Genomic DNA, 17,528 nt, shown 5'->3' with positions numbered 1-17,528 from the left:
CACTGACAGTGAGGTTAGGGGCTTTATTTTGAGCGCTGACGAATAGCTTCCTCTCGGCACGGACCCTCGCAGCTTGCTGCTGCTGGGCCCCCTGGGACAAAGTGACCCCTCCACTCTTGCCGTCATCACCAGCAGAGTCCCATGTGTATCGGCGGTCCTGGGAAAGTTTTAGATTAATGCTGTGGGAACATGAACTGTACACAGACATCAGCGACAAAAACAGAAAAAGGAGGGAAGATCTGTGTGTGTGTGTGCGTGTTTGGCGTAAGAGTGCATCCTTGTTGCAATCTAATGCATGTCCATATGTTGAGTATTTTTTGGTGCCAATGAGAATGTAGAAGTTTGTACGTTTCTGCTCATTATCCATCCGCCTTTCCTTCACCTCATTTTATTAGAACCAGGAGGCGGGGGAGGAAATGGACCAGCCGTGTTTTTTGGAACTGCTCAAGAGCTTTGAGCTTTTCGCTTTGGGAACGGAAGTGCCAGAGGCTGTTAATGTAGGGAGACAAACGTGTATCTGGTTTGAGTAACAGACTGACTTTAGGCTTTTTTCTGTGTGCCAAACTGTTAGGGACATTTCAGCTGTTTTATACCTGAAAGCTATGAAAAACTCCTGAAACACTTATCAATTAAACAGCTGAGAAAATGTCAAAACATGATGTTTTTTACATAACGGATGAAAATAGCACAAAGTCTTAAAATAGAGGTTGTAAAATCTTTGTGCAGCATAAAGCGGAAAAAAAACCAAATTGAAAGATTTCACAATTTCTTTTCCCTTTTTCTCTTCCTCCTCCACCAACGCTCTTCCCAAGGCTCACTCTTCCGCCCCCTTTTTCTTTCCCACCCTCTTGCGTACAGGCCTGTGATCCATCCTTAACTGTTTCCAGACGTGTGCGTGCAGCCGGCCTTAACCCCCATCCCAAACATAACAACAAGCCACCCCTCCACACCCTCACCCGCCTTATCCTCTGGCCTTCTCAGCTGTGTGAAGTTACAAGGTCCTTAGCAGTAATAAGTCATTTCAGTTCATCTGGGATGCTGCATCTGCATCCGCGTACAACACGATATCCCAAGCCAGTTCGCTTCTGTCAGACGCACATGTGAATGCCCTCATTTTCACTTTGGTTTGCACCAAAACCAATTAATGGCTCAGCATGACCCCAGAATAACTTGGACATAGCATTGTTGCCAGTTAGCCTGCTGCACATACGCACACACTGACCGGTTTGTGAGGGTGCAGAATGTTGGCGAACCGGGAACAAAAGGAAACGCACATTGTCGCTCTGTCCTGGTGCAGCGAGGCATCAAATACCTCCAGACTGGCTCAGGAGCCAAGAAAGAAAACAGCTTCATGATGGATCACATACTTTCTTTTTATTTCGCCTTTAAGCTTTACAAGAGCAGCAGAGTGTTCTCACAAACATTTTGTCACTTAATTTGAGCTAGAGCAGCATATGTCAAGCCGCCATTATTTAAAAGTTGTTTTGTCATGCTTGTGAAGCTGTGTGTAATCATTAATGTGACAGAAACTGGGGTTTTTTTTTTCTATTACTTTGCTCAATTTGACGGATTTTTGATAAAGATTCTGATTACGTTCCAAAATAGGCCCACTGCTCTTATGAAAACAATCAGCAACTTTAGATAAAACATGTTCTTTTAATTATTATTCAAGAATTAAGTGCAACATTTAACGCAGCCTTGGTGATCCTTCCTCTGAGAAATATAATATCTTCCTTGGAGTTGCCCAGCTTTGCTCTTTTACTTTGTACTTGTATAGCACAATATTAAATCCAGAGGATCCCAAAACACTTCACACTGCAACCAGTCATTCACCAATTCTAGAACATGTACAATAACGTAATATAAATACACAAAAGCTTTTGGGGTAAAATGACTGTAAACATGTCAGGTGAACAGTTTGGACATCTAGAACATCTAGATCTTTTTCCACATGTTTTTCTTTTGTGATAAACAAACAGAAGAAGTTGAAAAGAGACGCAGGGATGGAAAAAAGTGGATGAGATTACTGGGTAAAGTCTTAGATAATTTGTCTGAGGGTGGCAAAGGAATCACATTTAACCCTAAAATGTTCACCTTAAAAAGCTGTCAAAAACATTTGTTGCATCTAAGTTACATGGCGTCACTAAATTCAGTTTTTAATGGCAACAAATGCAGAAAATCTGATCCAAGCTCTTGTCTCAAAACGCCTTGTAAACGGTAAATGGTAATGATTTCTTTACAACTCTCTCTCCCTATATATTAAAAAAGACACTGTTGGAAGATTTCAGCTTATTCAAAACTGAGTAGTTAGGTTGCTTGACCAAACCAAAAAAAGAAGGCATACGAGTCCAGTTTTAGCTGCTTTTTAACAATTGATACTATGGTATTTTTCCAATGTCACTTTGCATATTGAGCTTAGTAACTTTATATTTATTCAAGTTATGCAAGCTGCTCCATTAATTACTTCATAAGTTTTTTTGCTTTTTTTTTACTAAGACAATTTTTGACTTATATTTTGTTAATTTTGTGCTTTACTTTTGCACATTTTAAAATCATGTACATTGATGTTTTTTCTTGTATACAATCCTTTGTGCGGCATGAATCATAAAGACTCGCTTTATGACTGCGCCATCTTTCTTTTTGCAGAATAGTGGGGTCACGAGGCAGCCACAATGAGGAGGCTGACAGCATCTGTGCTCCACCTGATGGTCACTTTAACAGGTTGGTCTTCAGTTTCACTTGACAAACAATTGAAAATGCACAAGAAGATTTTTCAGATGTTTTTTTTTCTTCCAGAAATGATGAATGGGATGTGAAAAACAGAAAATACTTATTGATATCTTTTTTAAAATGTGCAAATATGCATTATTTATTCCAGCAACATAATCTTTCACTAAAATTTTGAAAAAAGAGAACATCCTGTTTTCAGAGATAAATGTCTTTTTTTTTACCAACTCATCATAAGTGCCCCATTTAATGCCTGCAATCTTAAAAGTCTTTTATATAATTTCACAAGACTGGAGCATAAAGAGGAATCTCTGTGCATTCATCTTTGCACATCTTATCTAGATCCTCCAAAGTCTTGAATTAGTTCATGTACTCTCGTCTCTCAGATGTCCTAGAGGAGAAACAGGCTGACAGGATCACAGAAAAATCCTAGAAAGTCTGATCAGTTTACAAAGCAAAGCATTAACTTATAAAATTTAGTCAGTTACACTTACTTTAAGGAAATTATTCAATGTGCCAAAAAGTAGGGTGAAATTTGTTTATTAACCTATAACCTTTCCCCCCAATTAATAAAAAACTGATAACACTTTAATTCTTCAAGCAAAAGATAAATGATGCTTCTTTCACTTTGTACCCATCGGTCTCTGACACGTCGTCTTCATCCTCCCTCTCAGCTGCTCCAGACCACTCACATCCTTCAACAGCCATAGATGGGACAGGATCTGACTTACATTGTTGATTTAACCTCTGAACTTCTTCTGCTATCTCTTTGACACCCCCCCTCTTACATACTGACCCCATGTTTTGTTGCGCAAACTGCAGCTTTGGTGCGTTTCTGCCCAGAAGTGCACAGCCTGGAGATCATCCCTGATGACAAAGAGTTTGTCCTGGCTCAAGGTTCGTCTCTCACCCTAACATGCTCCGGCTCCAGCCAGGCAAAGTGGGCGCTTAAGAGGGACGATTCAACGTACTACCTGAATCAGTTAGATGAGAGTATGAACTCGAGATACAAGATGTTTGAACCTGATGCCACGTCGGTTGCTCTGAACCTAACAAGTGTGAGTTGGATGCATACTGGCGTGTATCAGTGCGTTGATGATAATGCCGACGAGATAAAGGAAGTGGCAGTTTTTGTCCCAGGTAGGGTACGCCTCATTTCCCTCTTTAGTATGACCTCTTGCACTAACTCCGACTGTCGACTTACAAGTCCCCTCTTTCTTCAGATCCTGAAGTTTGGTTTGTAAAGAGCATCCACGGCATGGTGACGAAGACCAGTGAGGAAAGCGTCGTCCCCTGTGTGGCCACCAACCCAAACATCACTGTCATCCTGTATGAGGGGGACACCAACAGGCCCATTAAAGGGCATTACGTACCCAGTGAGGGGTACAGGGCGCGGCTGGAGGACAGAGCGTATGTGTGCCGTGGAGAGCTGAACGGGGAGGTCAAAGAGTCTCAGGAGTTTAACGTCATCAGCATTGCAGGTTGGAGTGCAGCTCAAAACGCCACCCACTACCAGACGCCCACTAACACTCGCATCTTATTCAGTCCAAATGGAAAACCAAACTATTGAACTTAAAAGTCACAGAAGCAATGCGTTTTGGGTCATTATGGTATGGGGGGGTTTTTTAGGTAAAATTCTGTATGGACAGTTTTACAAATCATTGATTGAAGATCATACCAACATTACAGCTGTTTTAATAATAATAAAAAAAAAGTGTTGCCATTAATTATGCAGATGTATAGATCAGCTCTTGTAGGTCATAGTGTACTTTCTTTTTAAGATCTTAAGAAACTAAACAATAGCAGCCATAGATCAAACACTGTCATAAATCATTAGATGATACTATTGTGTTAAAATGTTCATTTGAACTGTTTTTAAATTTCTAATTATTAAAAATTTCTTCACCATATAATTTGGTGACTGAACCAATTTGCCATCATGCCTACTCTGCCCCGCAACCTCTCTTTCCAATCCCAGTGGCCGAGGACATCAACCCTTACATCAACAGTTCAAAGACGGTCCTGAAGCAGGGCGAGCCGCTGACTATAAACTGCACGGTGCACGGAGTGGAGCTGGTGTATTTTTCTTGGAATATTCCACACACCGTGGTGAGTAGGAGTGGAGCAGAACAAGCGCTTTTGTTCAAATCCCCCTTTGCGATTCCTCTCCGGCCTCATGACCGAGCCCAGATGGAAACAAGATGTAGCGACACACCTCAGTTTGAATTCTCTGGTAATATTACGTTTAAAAACATTCAATGTTGACCAAGTGATCATTTCTTCACACAACATTTTGTTGCATGTTGGGAAGCTCAGCGGAGTTTTCAGTATTTGTTTCAGCTTTACCTAGCAGGCCATTGTGATTAAGGTTGAAGTGATTGTCTCATGCAGATGTGCGTTGTACAAGTCACCGCCGACAGATTCCCTTTTTGCTGTCATTGCCCACAAAAAACACACACATTTCAATCGTGTTTCTTTTTGGAAATGCTTTTGCTGATTGCATTTGTACTTAAAAGTTAGATTCTCCAAGTTCCCAGTCAGAATGATAACAATTATCCTTGCTTAAAAAATCAAAGATGCTTAGTGAGCCCCAGATTTAAGGTCCAAAATGACTGCTGTGCATACGAAACAAAGTGAAAGTTGCAGCAACAAACTGTTTACTAGCGTTTATGTTTCCAGTAGAGAGCATGATTGCTCAAAAGGCATTAGATGAGAATGAAATGAGAATGAAATGACAGTCTTATTTTGTTTTGTTCCTCCCTTTTTAAAGGTTGTTCAGGTTAAACCAGAAACGCATTTCTTCCCGAAGATGCACTCCTGCCTGACCTTCCCTCGCACTACGGTGGAGCACAGTGGAAACTACGTGTGCCACGTCCAAGAAGAGGTCGTGGGCGTCACAGCTTCTTCAAGCATCAACATCACCGTGCTTGGTTAGAAACACACGCAAAATTCAAACAAATGGATTATTATTGTGCCTCACTCACCACAAAAGTAATAGTTATTATCAACACTGGGAGGGAAAGAATAGAGACGACCTGTGTCTGAAAGAAGCAAAGAGCGCTTTTATTTATTTTTAATGGATTTGACCTGAAATAAACTTTGACAAAGTGGGAGATCCTAAGAAACACACCTGCAAATCATAGCACACACCAGCTTTATATAGTCTGTAGGTGGAAACGTATTTAACCAGGCACATAAAGTCACCTACTTACAACAGCAGGTTGAAAGCCAGTAAAAACAAGGTTTCTCACGCTGCACAGTTTCTTGTAGACTCTGTCTCTTGACCGTCACTGCATATGCTTTGGGTCTATGAATGCTTACTCCAGCTGCAGTGAGGCATGGGGTGTGTAGAAAAGCTTTAAATAACTTGAACCTTCAGGTTCGATGGAGACAGAGGATCAGGACATATTTTAGTTTTAACTGGACACATTAATGGAAAAGAAGACCATGTCCTGATAGCAGCAGTTAGCAATGGACACAGATATTACCAGCTACTGTTTTTAGTAAGGAAACACAAACAGACCCAAATAGAAAAAAGACCCAACTTAAAACAGCTGATCTGTTATTTTTTCCATTGGTTTTATTGCTCTGTTGAGATGAAAGACACCTCATATGGAAGTCTGTTGCTGTCTCCATAGAGTTTTTCTGGTATGAAATACATTATAGTGAGGTGTCTCTGGCCAGAAACACATTTACTTTAGCAGTACTTTAAGCCAAACAAAAAAATCCAAACAGAGCCAAAGGATTCAGCTGGTACACCTTGAATTTGACGAATACTAAAAACAGACTTGAGTGAATGTTGTCCATTAGAACTCCAAATGAATATTTTCAAACTAGCTCTTGAAAAGTATGTATGTCCTTTGAATTTTACACACACACAAGAAAAAACAATAGGGACACAAATATGTGTAATATTAATAAAACACATTGACGTTTCTAGTTGGAACATGACAAATATGCCCAAATAGTATGAATAGTATCAACTATGAATAATTTAATAGACAGACTGGCTTTAAAATCTAATTATTCTTTCCATTTGTCCTGCTAACCAGAAAGGTTTGCACTATTATTATTTAAATATTTTTTTCAGTAATACCTGTAAAGTGTTTTCAATTTCTTTATACTTTGAGAGCCACTGACACACACACAAAGGCCCAATATCAGCAAGCAGAACTTTGCAAAAGTAAAGACTTGCAAATGAGTTCTTCTAAAAGGCAGCAATGTGAGCTTTCTCCAAGTAGGACCTTGGTTCAAATCCCTGTGAGGGCTTTTTTTGAGTGCAATTTGCATGTCATTTTAGGTATAAATAAAATTTGCATTTAGGTGTTAAGTATCTGTATGCATAGTTATTTGCCTTGTATTGATCCAGTGAACTGGTGACCTGCCATGAGTATGCCTTGCAACCAATGGAGGTACTATTCCTCAAATATTTATCCATCAGTGGATGAATTGACAAGCAAAATGTCTGATGGCTTTAATAGATTAAATTGATTTATGCAGAATAATTCTGTTATTTACATTTTTCATACTGTAGATCATTCACCCGCTGACCTGTTTTTCCATCAGAACACGGTTTTGTGGAGGTGAAACCTGCTCAGCGGCAAAACATTTCAGCCAAGCTTCAGGAGAACGTGGAGCTGAGAGTGGACATCGAGGCCTACCCTCCCCCTCAGGTTCGCTGGACCAAAGACGGGACCACCATCAGGGGAGACAAAGCTATCACCATCAGACCGGATCATGAAATAAGGTAGAACATCCATCCCGAGCTTGCAGCTGTGCCATGTTCCTAGAAACACAAATGCAACAAAGCTGCGATATGAGGTGTTCAATATCCTGTTTGATTTAAGCAATCCACACATCTAGCTCCTGTCAGTCAGCACACGGTGAGACCTCCTCAGAGAGAAATACAATACTCTCCAGAGGGAGGAACTTCATCTGTCATCACACAGAAACCATAAACACCAAATACCTGTCACAACTCCCTAATGCCTTTCAGACAAATGGCCCACAAGGAGCTGTGCTTTTCCCACTTTACACACTCTTAAATGAAGAAGTAATCTCAGTAATGTGTAAATCATATACTGCGTTAAAGGATACAAAACAACAATAATTTTTCTCCTCTCAATAGTTAATGGAAAAATCTTTATTGGAAACACAATAAACAAACCTTTGCAGTTGTTGGGAGTCTTTGAGGTTAAAAGGACTTCTTGCTATCATCCTCATCATTCGCTCCCTCCATGGATTTTCTTTCAGATTTAAGTCAGGATTCCTTGACTACTCCAAAATATCAACATTATTTTCAGTCAGAAGAAATATGCTGTTAAAACATAAGACTGGTTTCAACCTAAATTGTTAAATGTCAAAGTAGTGGAGCTGGAATGCAAGCCATCATGGAGGCTGACATGAAGTCATGCAGGACAAATTCACTCACTCCTGCTGTTCACTTTCAGTGCTATTCGTTTACCAGCCAAGACCAATGATGTGCTTTAAAATCCTCCATGTTCTTTTCATGCTTGTTTTTGCTTCAGGTATGTGACCATTCTCAGCCTGGTGAGGGTGAGGACGGAGCAGAATGGCCTCTACACGGTCATCATTTCCAATGGAGACGACCAAAAGGAAGTTCTCTTTGACTTGGAAGTCCAAGGTGTGAAGATGCATTTGATGCGTCTTTTGTTAATTTTCTCATGAACGAATCCAACTATTTTAAAAAAGTGTTTTTAAAATAAGTTTAGCTGATTTCATAATGTCCGCTTCAATCTTTTACGTGTAGTTCCTGCTCAGATTAAAGACCTGACCGACCACCATCACCCGGGAATGAGAGACGAGGTGACCTGCGTCGCTGAAGGGTTTCCAGCTCCCATCATACAGTGGTACAGCTGTAACAGCATGCTCAAGTAAGTCGCTGCACCACACCTGTAATGTCGTGGAACAAACACTAGAGGGCTGACCTTACGCGGCTCACTTCAGAGCATCTGTTGTGATTTCAGCTCTTTGTTGACGCAGCTGGCGTGATTTCCGTGCTGTCCTGCTTTAGGTGTAGCAACCGCACAGCAGCGTGGCAGCCGCTGCAGCCGCAGCCGGAGGTGGTGAGCATCCAAACCAATGTCAGCTACAACCAGGCGCGTAAAGTCAGCGTGGTGAAGAGCCAGGTGGTCTTCCACAAGCCTCAGCAGGTCACAGTTCGCTGCGCGGCCGCCAACCAGGCCGAGCACGTCAGCACGAGGGAGGTCAAGCTGGTGTCCAGCAGTAGGTGTCCATGGGAAATGCTATTTGCTCATTTATTCATTCATTTTAATTAAACTAACTACATACATTGTTTAAAACAAAATCTGAAATAAAACACAAGACAATAGTTAATCACCGAAATGGCACCTTTGGTACCAACGTTTGTCAAAAGTTGCCACTTTTGAATCGCAGTATTTTCTGCGCCGCCTCAAATGTTTCTGGTGCTTCTTTTCTCTTGCAGCGTGGTTCTCCCAGGTGGCAGTGCTGGCTGCTGTTCTGGCCTTAGTGGTCATTGTTATTTTGTCGATAATCATCCTCATCGCTGTATGGAGGAAGGTACGACATGCACGAATCCAATTATGCCAGTCCAGTTATTCCGAGTACACATTTTTCAAAGAGAACGTAGTAGAAATTATAAAAAGATATGTGAATTTTTCCTCCGTCTTTGACCTTCCTCTCAGAAACCTCGCTATGAAATCAGATGGAAGGTGATAGAGTCTGTGAGCCAGGATGGACATGAGTACATTTATGTGGACCCCATCCATCTGCCCTATGACCTGGCCTGGGAGATGCCCAGAGAGAACCTGGTGCTGGGTGAGTCTTGCCTGCAGCTCTACATCTGCTTAAACCACAGGTGTCAAACTCCAGTCCTGGAGGGCCGCTGCCCTGCAACTTTTAGATCTGCCTCTGCTGCACCACACCTGAATAGAATAATTAGGTCATTAGCAAGGCTCTGGAGAACTTGTCTACACAAGAAGGAGGTAATTAAGCCATTTCATTCCAGTGTTTTGTACCTGTGGCACATCTAAAAACTGCAGGACAGCGGCCATTGAGGACTGGAGTTTGACACCCCTGGCTTAAACGCTGACGATGAATGAATTTTAATATTCATCAGACATGACGGTACACTTCACTTAAAAGCCCAAACTGGTGGAATTTCACTCATTTATGCAAGCCATTATAACTGCACGTGCCACAACATGAAAGTTAAGCTAAGCTTTGTTTTTAAAGATGTTCAGACTTGATGCAGGTGTCATTTACACTTGGTGCCTTTTGAGAGGTAAATGATCTATTAAACGTCTTCATAAAGGAAACATGTTTGTTTATTTTAAGGTTTTGGGTCTTAGTAGCTTTCTCTATTCATTATCCTAGCCAGAAAAAGGCTTCTGATATAAAAACTATGTTAGTAACTGGATTCTCCAAACCTTTTTTAGGCAGCAATTATCAGCCATTTTTTTCAGCTTTTCTGAAAATATAAATAAAAAATAAAATGAGTAGGTCTTCAGAAAACAGTGGAGGGATTTTCTAAAATCGATTTTTTTCTATGTATAAAAAAACAAAAACAAAAGACTGATTGCTTTGTTAAAATGTTATGTATTCTTTTGCGCATTTCAGACCCATTTCTCCATTTCAAATGTAAAAAAAATAATCAAACTTATTATGTAAGATTAGATAAGATCCAAGTGAAGACAGCAAAAATGTAAAAACGCCTTTTTGAAACAAAAGCTATGAACACCTACAGTCATAGATCATTTATTTTATAATTGAACTATTTTATTAGAAACAGCAACATAATCCAATGAAAGTGTAATATTCCGTCCCAATTTTATTGTTGACAGCTTTACTAAAAAGGTTATAAACTGATTTTTTTTGTTTGAAAAATCTGTTGTACTTATGCTTCCGTCTTCTGTGGTTGCAAAAAATAAAATATTTCCATCCCCTTTTCTTGCTCTAAACAGACTGCTCTTATTCTCCCTGCAGCTCAAAGGAAAACAGACAGCTTAAACTGGAGGTGTCCCTCCAAGGCTTTAGTTATGTTGGTGGTTTGGGTTGTCTCCACGCAGTCAGCTACAGCATACATAATGAAGCTTTTGAAACCTGTCTCACTGGCGTCGGTCCATCTTTGCTCCTAAGCTGCTTTTTTTTTTTTTTTATAGTTTTCTTGTCGAATGTTTTCTCTAAAAGTTAGAAACCGCGCTGCTTAGCCGAAAACATCTGATGCCTTCTCACTCAGACACCCACTTACGATGAAAAGACCTCTTTGATCCACCATAAACACTTTAAAATTAAATTTCCTTTAAAAATTAAAAGAGAGTTACTTATGCTGAAATTATAATGAAGTGTTTCTTTTTTGCTTTCCCCTTTGGTCTGATGTGTGCTCCATTCACTCTGCGTCCCACTGAGTCCTTCTTTGTGTTTCAGGTCGCACGCTTGGATCAGGAGCGTTTGGCAGGGTGGTCGAGGCAACTGCGTACGGTCTCACGCATTCCCACTCCAGCACAAAGGTGGCAGTGAAAATGTTGAAATGTAAGAAACACAAAGTTAAAAAAAAAAAAGAGAGAAAAGAAAAGAAAAAAAAAAACAGTGCAGAACCATGTGCGTAGTTTGTGGGAGCTACAACAGGAGGCCCCTGTGTGGCTGTCAGATAATGTGACACCAGCTCCGTGTTCCTGTGAGCTCGGAGAGATCCGCGGGCCCGCTGAGCTTTAGTTTTGCTGCCAGCCTCATTTAGGTTTTAGCTCACAGGTTTTTGAGGCCGTTTGGCAGAAACACAGCGTCCCCTTGCTCTCTCTATGCTAGGTTCTCATATCGCACACTGCTGTACTTTTAAACATATTTTCGCTCCTGTTTCCTGTCTGCTCTCATCCAGCCACAGCCAGGAGGAGTGAGACTCAGGCCCTGATGTCCGAGCTGAAGATCATGAGTCACCTGGGACCTCACCTCAACATTGTTAACCTGCTCGGAGCCTGCACCAAACATGGTGACCTTTACTATGACAACTGGTCAAATAAAATTATATTACACTGGCTGTTTTGTAAAGTCTATGAAGGTGTTTGATGAGTATAATAAGCTCTCTTTTTAAGAGAAAGTAGTACCTATAGCTTTTATCGCTGCTTTTGCCAAAGTAGATATTTTTTTATATACTCTTTCAGAAAACTCAATGTGCATATTTTTTTATGTACCCAACCAAGAGAAATGATTGATTGGTAATAATACACTGCTTTCAAGGATTTTTCAAACATCCTTCTCTCACAAATAAAATTGGACTGTTTGATTTAAATGCAAAACAATAACCCATGAATGAGCAGAGCTCTGCAATTTTCAATTGACTTGAAAGCTGATGCTCACTGCCACTCTGCATACAGTCAGGATTATGCTTGAGCTATTTTGCTAAGAACAGGAAACAAGTAAAGCCTGTAGAGGCTTTAAGCTGGTAGAGACAGAGCCCACAAATCTTACCACTGGTTTCTGGCTCTGAGGTTCTTAATGTAAATCTACGCCACGCTTTTTAGATTTTAATTTTTTTTTTTTTTAAATGCCCAGTGTTTTTCTTTTCGCTTTCGCTTCACAGTCACATAAAAACTTTATCTGTCAAATAAAATCACAAATTTAAATTTGTGGTTGCAAAGTCGATGCTTTAATGAAAGCTTTTTTCCATAGAACATAAGAAATACTTGAGACAGAATAATGCAGAATATATTTATGCAACAATAAAGTAAATGTGAGGGGGGGAAGCAATTTTGAAATTTATTGAGCGGAAAATTGTGGCCCAAAAATGACAAATTGTCTAGTTTTGTTTCTGTTCACTGTAACTCCCTAAACGATCTCTGAGGCAGTGCCATTAAATTTACCCTTTGCAAGAAGTCATGATTTTCTTTTATACACTTGGTGCAGATCAGAGGTTTGCTATTGAATCTAATGAGACCACAAGACAACTATAAAGCCTTTGTAGAACAGCTGGATTGTACAGAATGCCATTGGGTGTCACATTGTTTTTCAGATTCTTATTTGTAAAAAAATGTGAAAACGATCATCATTTTGCTTCTGCTTCAGAGTTATGCTCTACTTTGTGTTGGTTCAAAAGATTTAAGATGTATTTTTTTTACTAGACACTGCATTGCAAGAGCCTTCTTTTGTGTATTATGTCAACACCTCTTTCTTTCTGCTTCTGCCTCCCAGGCCCTCTCTACCTGGTTACTGAGTACTGTCGCTACGGTGACCTAGTGGACTACCTGCACAGGAACAAGCACACCTTCCTGCAGTACTATGCTGAGAAGAACCAGGACAGCGGCTGCATCATCTCCAGAGGAAGTACCCCTGTCAGCCAGAGAAAAGGGTGAGAGGAGCAGAGAAAATGCATTCAGAGCTGCACTGTCTCCACCTTATTATCCATAAAATTCTGCCGTTGCAAGTGATGTAGCTCCAGATAGATCGGGGACACCCCCACTCATCTCGTGACTGCGATTGTTACAGATGTTGCATGTGATGAGGGTGGCTGCTAATTGTGTCACTTGACTAGCCTTTTTTCTTTTTTTTTTTTTTTCCTTCCAGTTATGTGTCCTTCGGAAGTGAGAATGACGGAGGATACATGGACATGAGCAAAGACGAGCCCTCCTTCTACGTGCCCATGCAGGAGCAGCTGGACACAATTAAATACGCAGACATCCAGCCGTCCCCGTATGAATCCCCCTACCAGCAGGACCTCTACCAGGAACAAGGTGTGACTGCGGCCTGTCCTGTAAATGATTTCATTAAAGCAACTCTGGAGAGTAGTGGGGAGAATCTGTTTTCCAGTTACACAAAAGCATGATGAATTCTGGATCATGAGCACAAAGCAAAAAGAAAAATTTGACAAACGACCATGACGGACATAAAGTGGAGTTATCCAGTGACTTCCGGTCGCTGGTCATAGTCGAGAAATTTCTTTATACGTCAGACAATGCGGTTTATTTTGGACCAAGCGTATAAAGATTTAAACAATATATGAAGCACATGAGTGTCACATCGTACAATCTCACTGGAGGTCAGCCGTTACAAAGCCTAAAACGAATCGTCTCCTTTGGTCTCCCATTGATTGTTTCTCCCCGTTTCCTCCTTAAGGTGGGGGCAGAACGGATCTGGTGATCGGCGACTCTCCCACCCTCACCTACGACGATCTCCTGGGCTTCAGTTACCAGGTCGCAAAGGGAATGGACTTCCTGGCCTCAAAGAATGTAGAGTGTTAAACATAATGTTTCAAATTAAATAATACAAATAAGGCCTGAAACTCGATGTACTGACAGGTAAGGTTTGATTGAAACACTTTGATGCTTCCACCACAGTGTGTCCATCGTGACCTGGCGGCCAGGAACGTATTGATCTGTGAAGGCAAGCTGGTGAAGATCTGCGACTTTGGCCTGGCCAGGGACATCATGCATGATTCCAACTACATCTCCAAAGGCAGCGTAAGAAGCAAATTAATCAGTTAAAGTAAATGTTATTATTAGAGATCAGTTTTTTACTGGCCAATGTATTTATTTTTTTATTTAGCACCTAATCTGCTGAGTCCCATTTTCTCACTAAGGATATATGGAGACTCATTTGTTGAAACATTTTGTGCTTCAGTTTAATATAGCAAACACTGACACAAAACATCCAACAGATTATGCTGATTTATGCTCTAAAAACATACAGAAGTTTATTTGGTAACACTTTATTTGAAGGGGTGTGCATAAGACTGACATGACACTGTCATAAACATGACATAACACCTGTCATGAACATTAAAAAGTCTTTATGAATGTTTATGACAGTTGTCATGAAGTGTCATTCGGTAAATGATGACACTTTTAATGCAAAGTTGCTCTAAAAGTTGCATTGAAAGTCCATTAAAAGTGCCAACTTTGCATGATTTTGTAAATAAACATGCAAAGCATGTTTATGATAGTGTCATGTCAGTCTTATGCACAACCCTTCAAATAAAGTGTTGCCGTTTATTTCTATTCATTCATAATGTCTGTAAAATAACATTTCTTAACTAACAAGACATTTTTGCCTATTGTGTTTTCCACCGCAAACCAAAATAAAACTTCTCTGTACTGCAATGTGATACATTAAGCAGGAGGACTGTATTATACTGAGAAAAATGTAAAACGACAAGCAAAATCTTTCTACCCATCATGTTTTAAAATGTTCTTTCATTTCTGAAAGCGTGTTTGTGTGCTTTTTTTTTTTTTTTTCCCTTCTCATTTAGACATTCCTGCCTCTGAAGTGGATGGCACCGGAAAGCATTTTCCACAATTTGTACACCACCCTAAGCGACGTTTGGTCATATGGCATTCTTCTTTGGGAAATTTTCACTCTGGGTCAGTATGACTTTTTCATAACTCTGCACACACAGAATGTGCAAAAGCGAAAAAATATCTGTAACCAGCGTCCGGCTGTATGTATACAACTATCTGTTTGAAAACTCATATTGGGTCAAAATCTTATTAGTCACAGTCAAGTGTTGAAATCAGCATTTCCTTGCTCAGGGTATTGTCGGTTTTGTTTAGTTTTTCTTCTTTTTTTTTTTAAAAACAAACTTCCCATGAAGTTTTTAGGCCACCGTGAATACAAAGGAGACAGTTTGCTTGGTAAAAACATGCTCACAATCCGGCTTCTGTAAGTGCAAAAGAAAGATCCTCTGTGCTTTCATGTCTCAATATGGCTGCACTGTTGTGATCTGTTTTTGCCAGACATCTGTTCCAGAAATTAAATTTTGTTTTATAAAAATATGACTCGCATTTTAACTCTTTAAATCTATCTAAATCTGTCCCTTTTGGGGGGTTATCTTAAACTGTCCCTGCAGGAGGAACTCCTTACCCTGACTTGCCCATGAATGAAATCTTCTACAGTGCTTTGAAGAGAGGCTACAGGATGGCCAAGCCTGCTCACGCCTCTGACGAAGTGTGAGTTGCATTAACGCTGTTCCTCCCAAAAATTCCTCTTCTTCCCCACTTAAACCTTTTTTCGTGTGGATTATGTTGCAGGTATGAGATCATGAAGAAGTGCTGGGATGAGAAATTTGAGAAGAGGCCCGAGTTCTCCCTCCTGGTGCACAACGTGGGGAACATGCTGACGGACAGCTACAAAAAGGTACACAACTTGTACTGGATTTTACTTCTTAAACAGTAGAGCAGGGGTGGTCAAGTCCAACCCTGGAGGTCTACTATCCTCCAACTTTTAGATGGATCCCTGCTGCTGCACATCTGCATTAAACAAGTGGCTTGCCATTTGCCATTAAACATTTGCATAGCTATGCCAGTCAATGGCATAGCTATGCATGCCATTAACTGGCATGCATAGCTTACAAGTGTGGCACTTGAAATATAATCTCCTGCCAAATACAGCTTTCAAACAGTCCCTTTCACATGATGATGATTACGATTCGATATATTTTGCTATTGCAGGCCTTAACAGGATTTTACAACTGGCCATGAGACGTGACACGGAGTGCAAATAGAACCTGCTGGTTTATTTTCTTAGTCAGTTGTTTTTTTTATAAATTGCCAAAGAAGCAGGTAGACGAGGAACCACAACGCACTGCCAGGCAGAAAACTAAAACCTGTGCAATACATAAGATGCATGTGTAGGAAAATGAAAATCCATTTTTCTGTAAAGGAAGTTGGTGTTTACCTGCAAACTAATAAATCCTACGAAAGGAATTAACTTTACATACCAGAGAATTAAACCATGATTAACACCTAATAGGAAGAAAACAAGGTTAACTAAAGAGAAACCCTCATGGACTGTGGAGTCATTTTGAGTGATGGAATCAAATGGATCTTATAACGGAGATTGCATGAAGAACATGAGCCTCTTTCCAACGTTTAAGTCATTTCTTTTTAACTTCCTATCTTGTCAACAGATTGTTTCAAGGAAAAGATGGACTTTAAGTGACAGCTAGAAAACTGCTAGGATGTCTGCATTTAATTTATAGAAATAAAAAAAATACATATCCATAATGAGACCTTGTCCTGTGAAGCTGTTCTGTTAACTCTTAGTGTGCTAATGTATATTTTTTCACTAGTACCTCCAGACCGTAAAGCAGGAAATGTGAAGGAAATTCATAAAATAAAACTGGATGGCTGGAAAGCTTTAGTGTTATTAAAAATCTCAGTGTTGGTCGAATGTTGAAGCTCCAGGTTTGCTTCTATATTCATAAGATAAATACATGAAAAATCTGAGGAGTGTTTTTCTGGACGCAAAATAACCCAAAGTACTCAAATGTTAAATGAAACACAGTTTTTGACAAGAAAAATATTTAGGAGTCCGTAACAAATGTAACTTGTGACAAATTGGTAACACTGGAAGAATTATGCCATTTCAAAAAGGCCCTTTACATCAGATTGGTTTCCAAAAGAGTCAAGTATCGACTTCATGTTGTACATCTTTTGTTTATGTGCGTAAACACACTGCACCAACCTCCTATTCATGCTACTCTCCCCTGACTAACAGTCTTCCTCCCCCCATTTTCAAACAGAGATACAACCAAGTGAATGAAAACTTCCTCAAGAGCGACCACCCTGCCGTGGCTCGCACCAAGCCTCGGCTCTCCTCTCTATTTCCAATTGCCAACCCAGCCTTCGGCTCTCCCTCTCCAGTCCCTCAGTCCTTCCCGGGCCGCCGCAGCCAGAGCCCGAGGCCTGGAGACGGCGGGCGAGAGGCAGACGCACAGGAAGTCATCTCTTCATACAACGAGTACATCATTCCTCTCCCGGACCTAAAGCCTGACGAAGTTTTCACCGAAGTGCCGTCGGAAAGCCCTGCAAGGT

General features: G+C 40.5%; 1 protein-coding gene across 1 annotated transcript in view; it reads left to right on the top strand.

Annotated features, from left to right (window-relative positions):
* pdgfrb (platelet-derived growth factor receptor, beta polypeptide) overlaps nucleotides 1–17,528 on the top strand; it is a 33,976-nt gene that overhangs the window by 13,373 nt on the left and 3,075 nt on the right. Inside the window, exons 2-22 of the mRNA XM_008420170.3 lie at nucleotides 2,647–2,721; nucleotides 3,550–3,867; nucleotides 3,951–4,208; nucleotides 4,706–4,836; nucleotides 5,498–5,657; nucleotides 7,294–7,474; nucleotides 8,256–8,371; nucleotides 8,498–8,621; nucleotides 8,762–8,973; nucleotides 9,194–9,288; nucleotides 9,414–9,546; nucleotides 11,155–11,259; nucleotides 11,603–11,713; nucleotides 12,913–13,069; nucleotides 13,285–13,451; nucleotides 13,834–13,946; nucleotides 14,055–14,177; nucleotides 14,966–15,077; nucleotides 15,563–15,662; nucleotides 15,744–15,849; nucleotides 17,237–17,526. Coding sequence (XP_008418392.1) covers nucleotides 2,673–2,721; nucleotides 3,550–3,867; nucleotides 3,951–4,208; nucleotides 4,706–4,836; nucleotides 5,498–5,657; nucleotides 7,294–7,474; nucleotides 8,256–8,371; nucleotides 8,498–8,621; nucleotides 8,762–8,973; nucleotides 9,194–9,288; nucleotides 9,414–9,546; nucleotides 11,155–11,259; nucleotides 11,603–11,713; nucleotides 12,913–13,069; nucleotides 13,285–13,451; nucleotides 13,834–13,946; nucleotides 14,055–14,177; nucleotides 14,966–15,077; nucleotides 15,563–15,662; nucleotides 15,744–15,849; nucleotides 17,237–17,526 — 3,161 coding nt within the window. The 5' untranslated portion in view covers nucleotides 2,647–2,672. The remainder of the gene's footprint in view (nucleotides 1–2,646; nucleotides 2,722–3,549; nucleotides 3,868–3,950; nucleotides 4,209–4,705; nucleotides 4,837–5,497; nucleotides 5,658–7,293; nucleotides 7,475–8,255; nucleotides 8,372–8,497; nucleotides 8,622–8,761; nucleotides 8,974–9,193; nucleotides 9,289–9,413; nucleotides 9,547–11,154; nucleotides 11,260–11,602; nucleotides 11,714–12,912; nucleotides 13,070–13,284; nucleotides 13,452–13,833; nucleotides 13,947–14,054; nucleotides 14,178–14,965; nucleotides 15,078–15,562; nucleotides 15,663–15,743; nucleotides 15,850–17,236; nucleotides 17,527–17,528) is intronic.

The sequence above is a fragment of the Poecilia reticulata genome, chromosome 10, assembly GCF_904066995.2.
Source record: "Poecilia reticulata chromosome 10, P_reticulata-male-v2, whole genome shotgun sequence".
NCBI lineage: Eukaryota > Metazoa > Chordata > Actinopteri > Cyprinodontiformes > Poeciliidae > Poecilia > Poecilia reticulata.
This window is presented reverse-complemented; position numbering and strand designations above follow the sequence as displayed.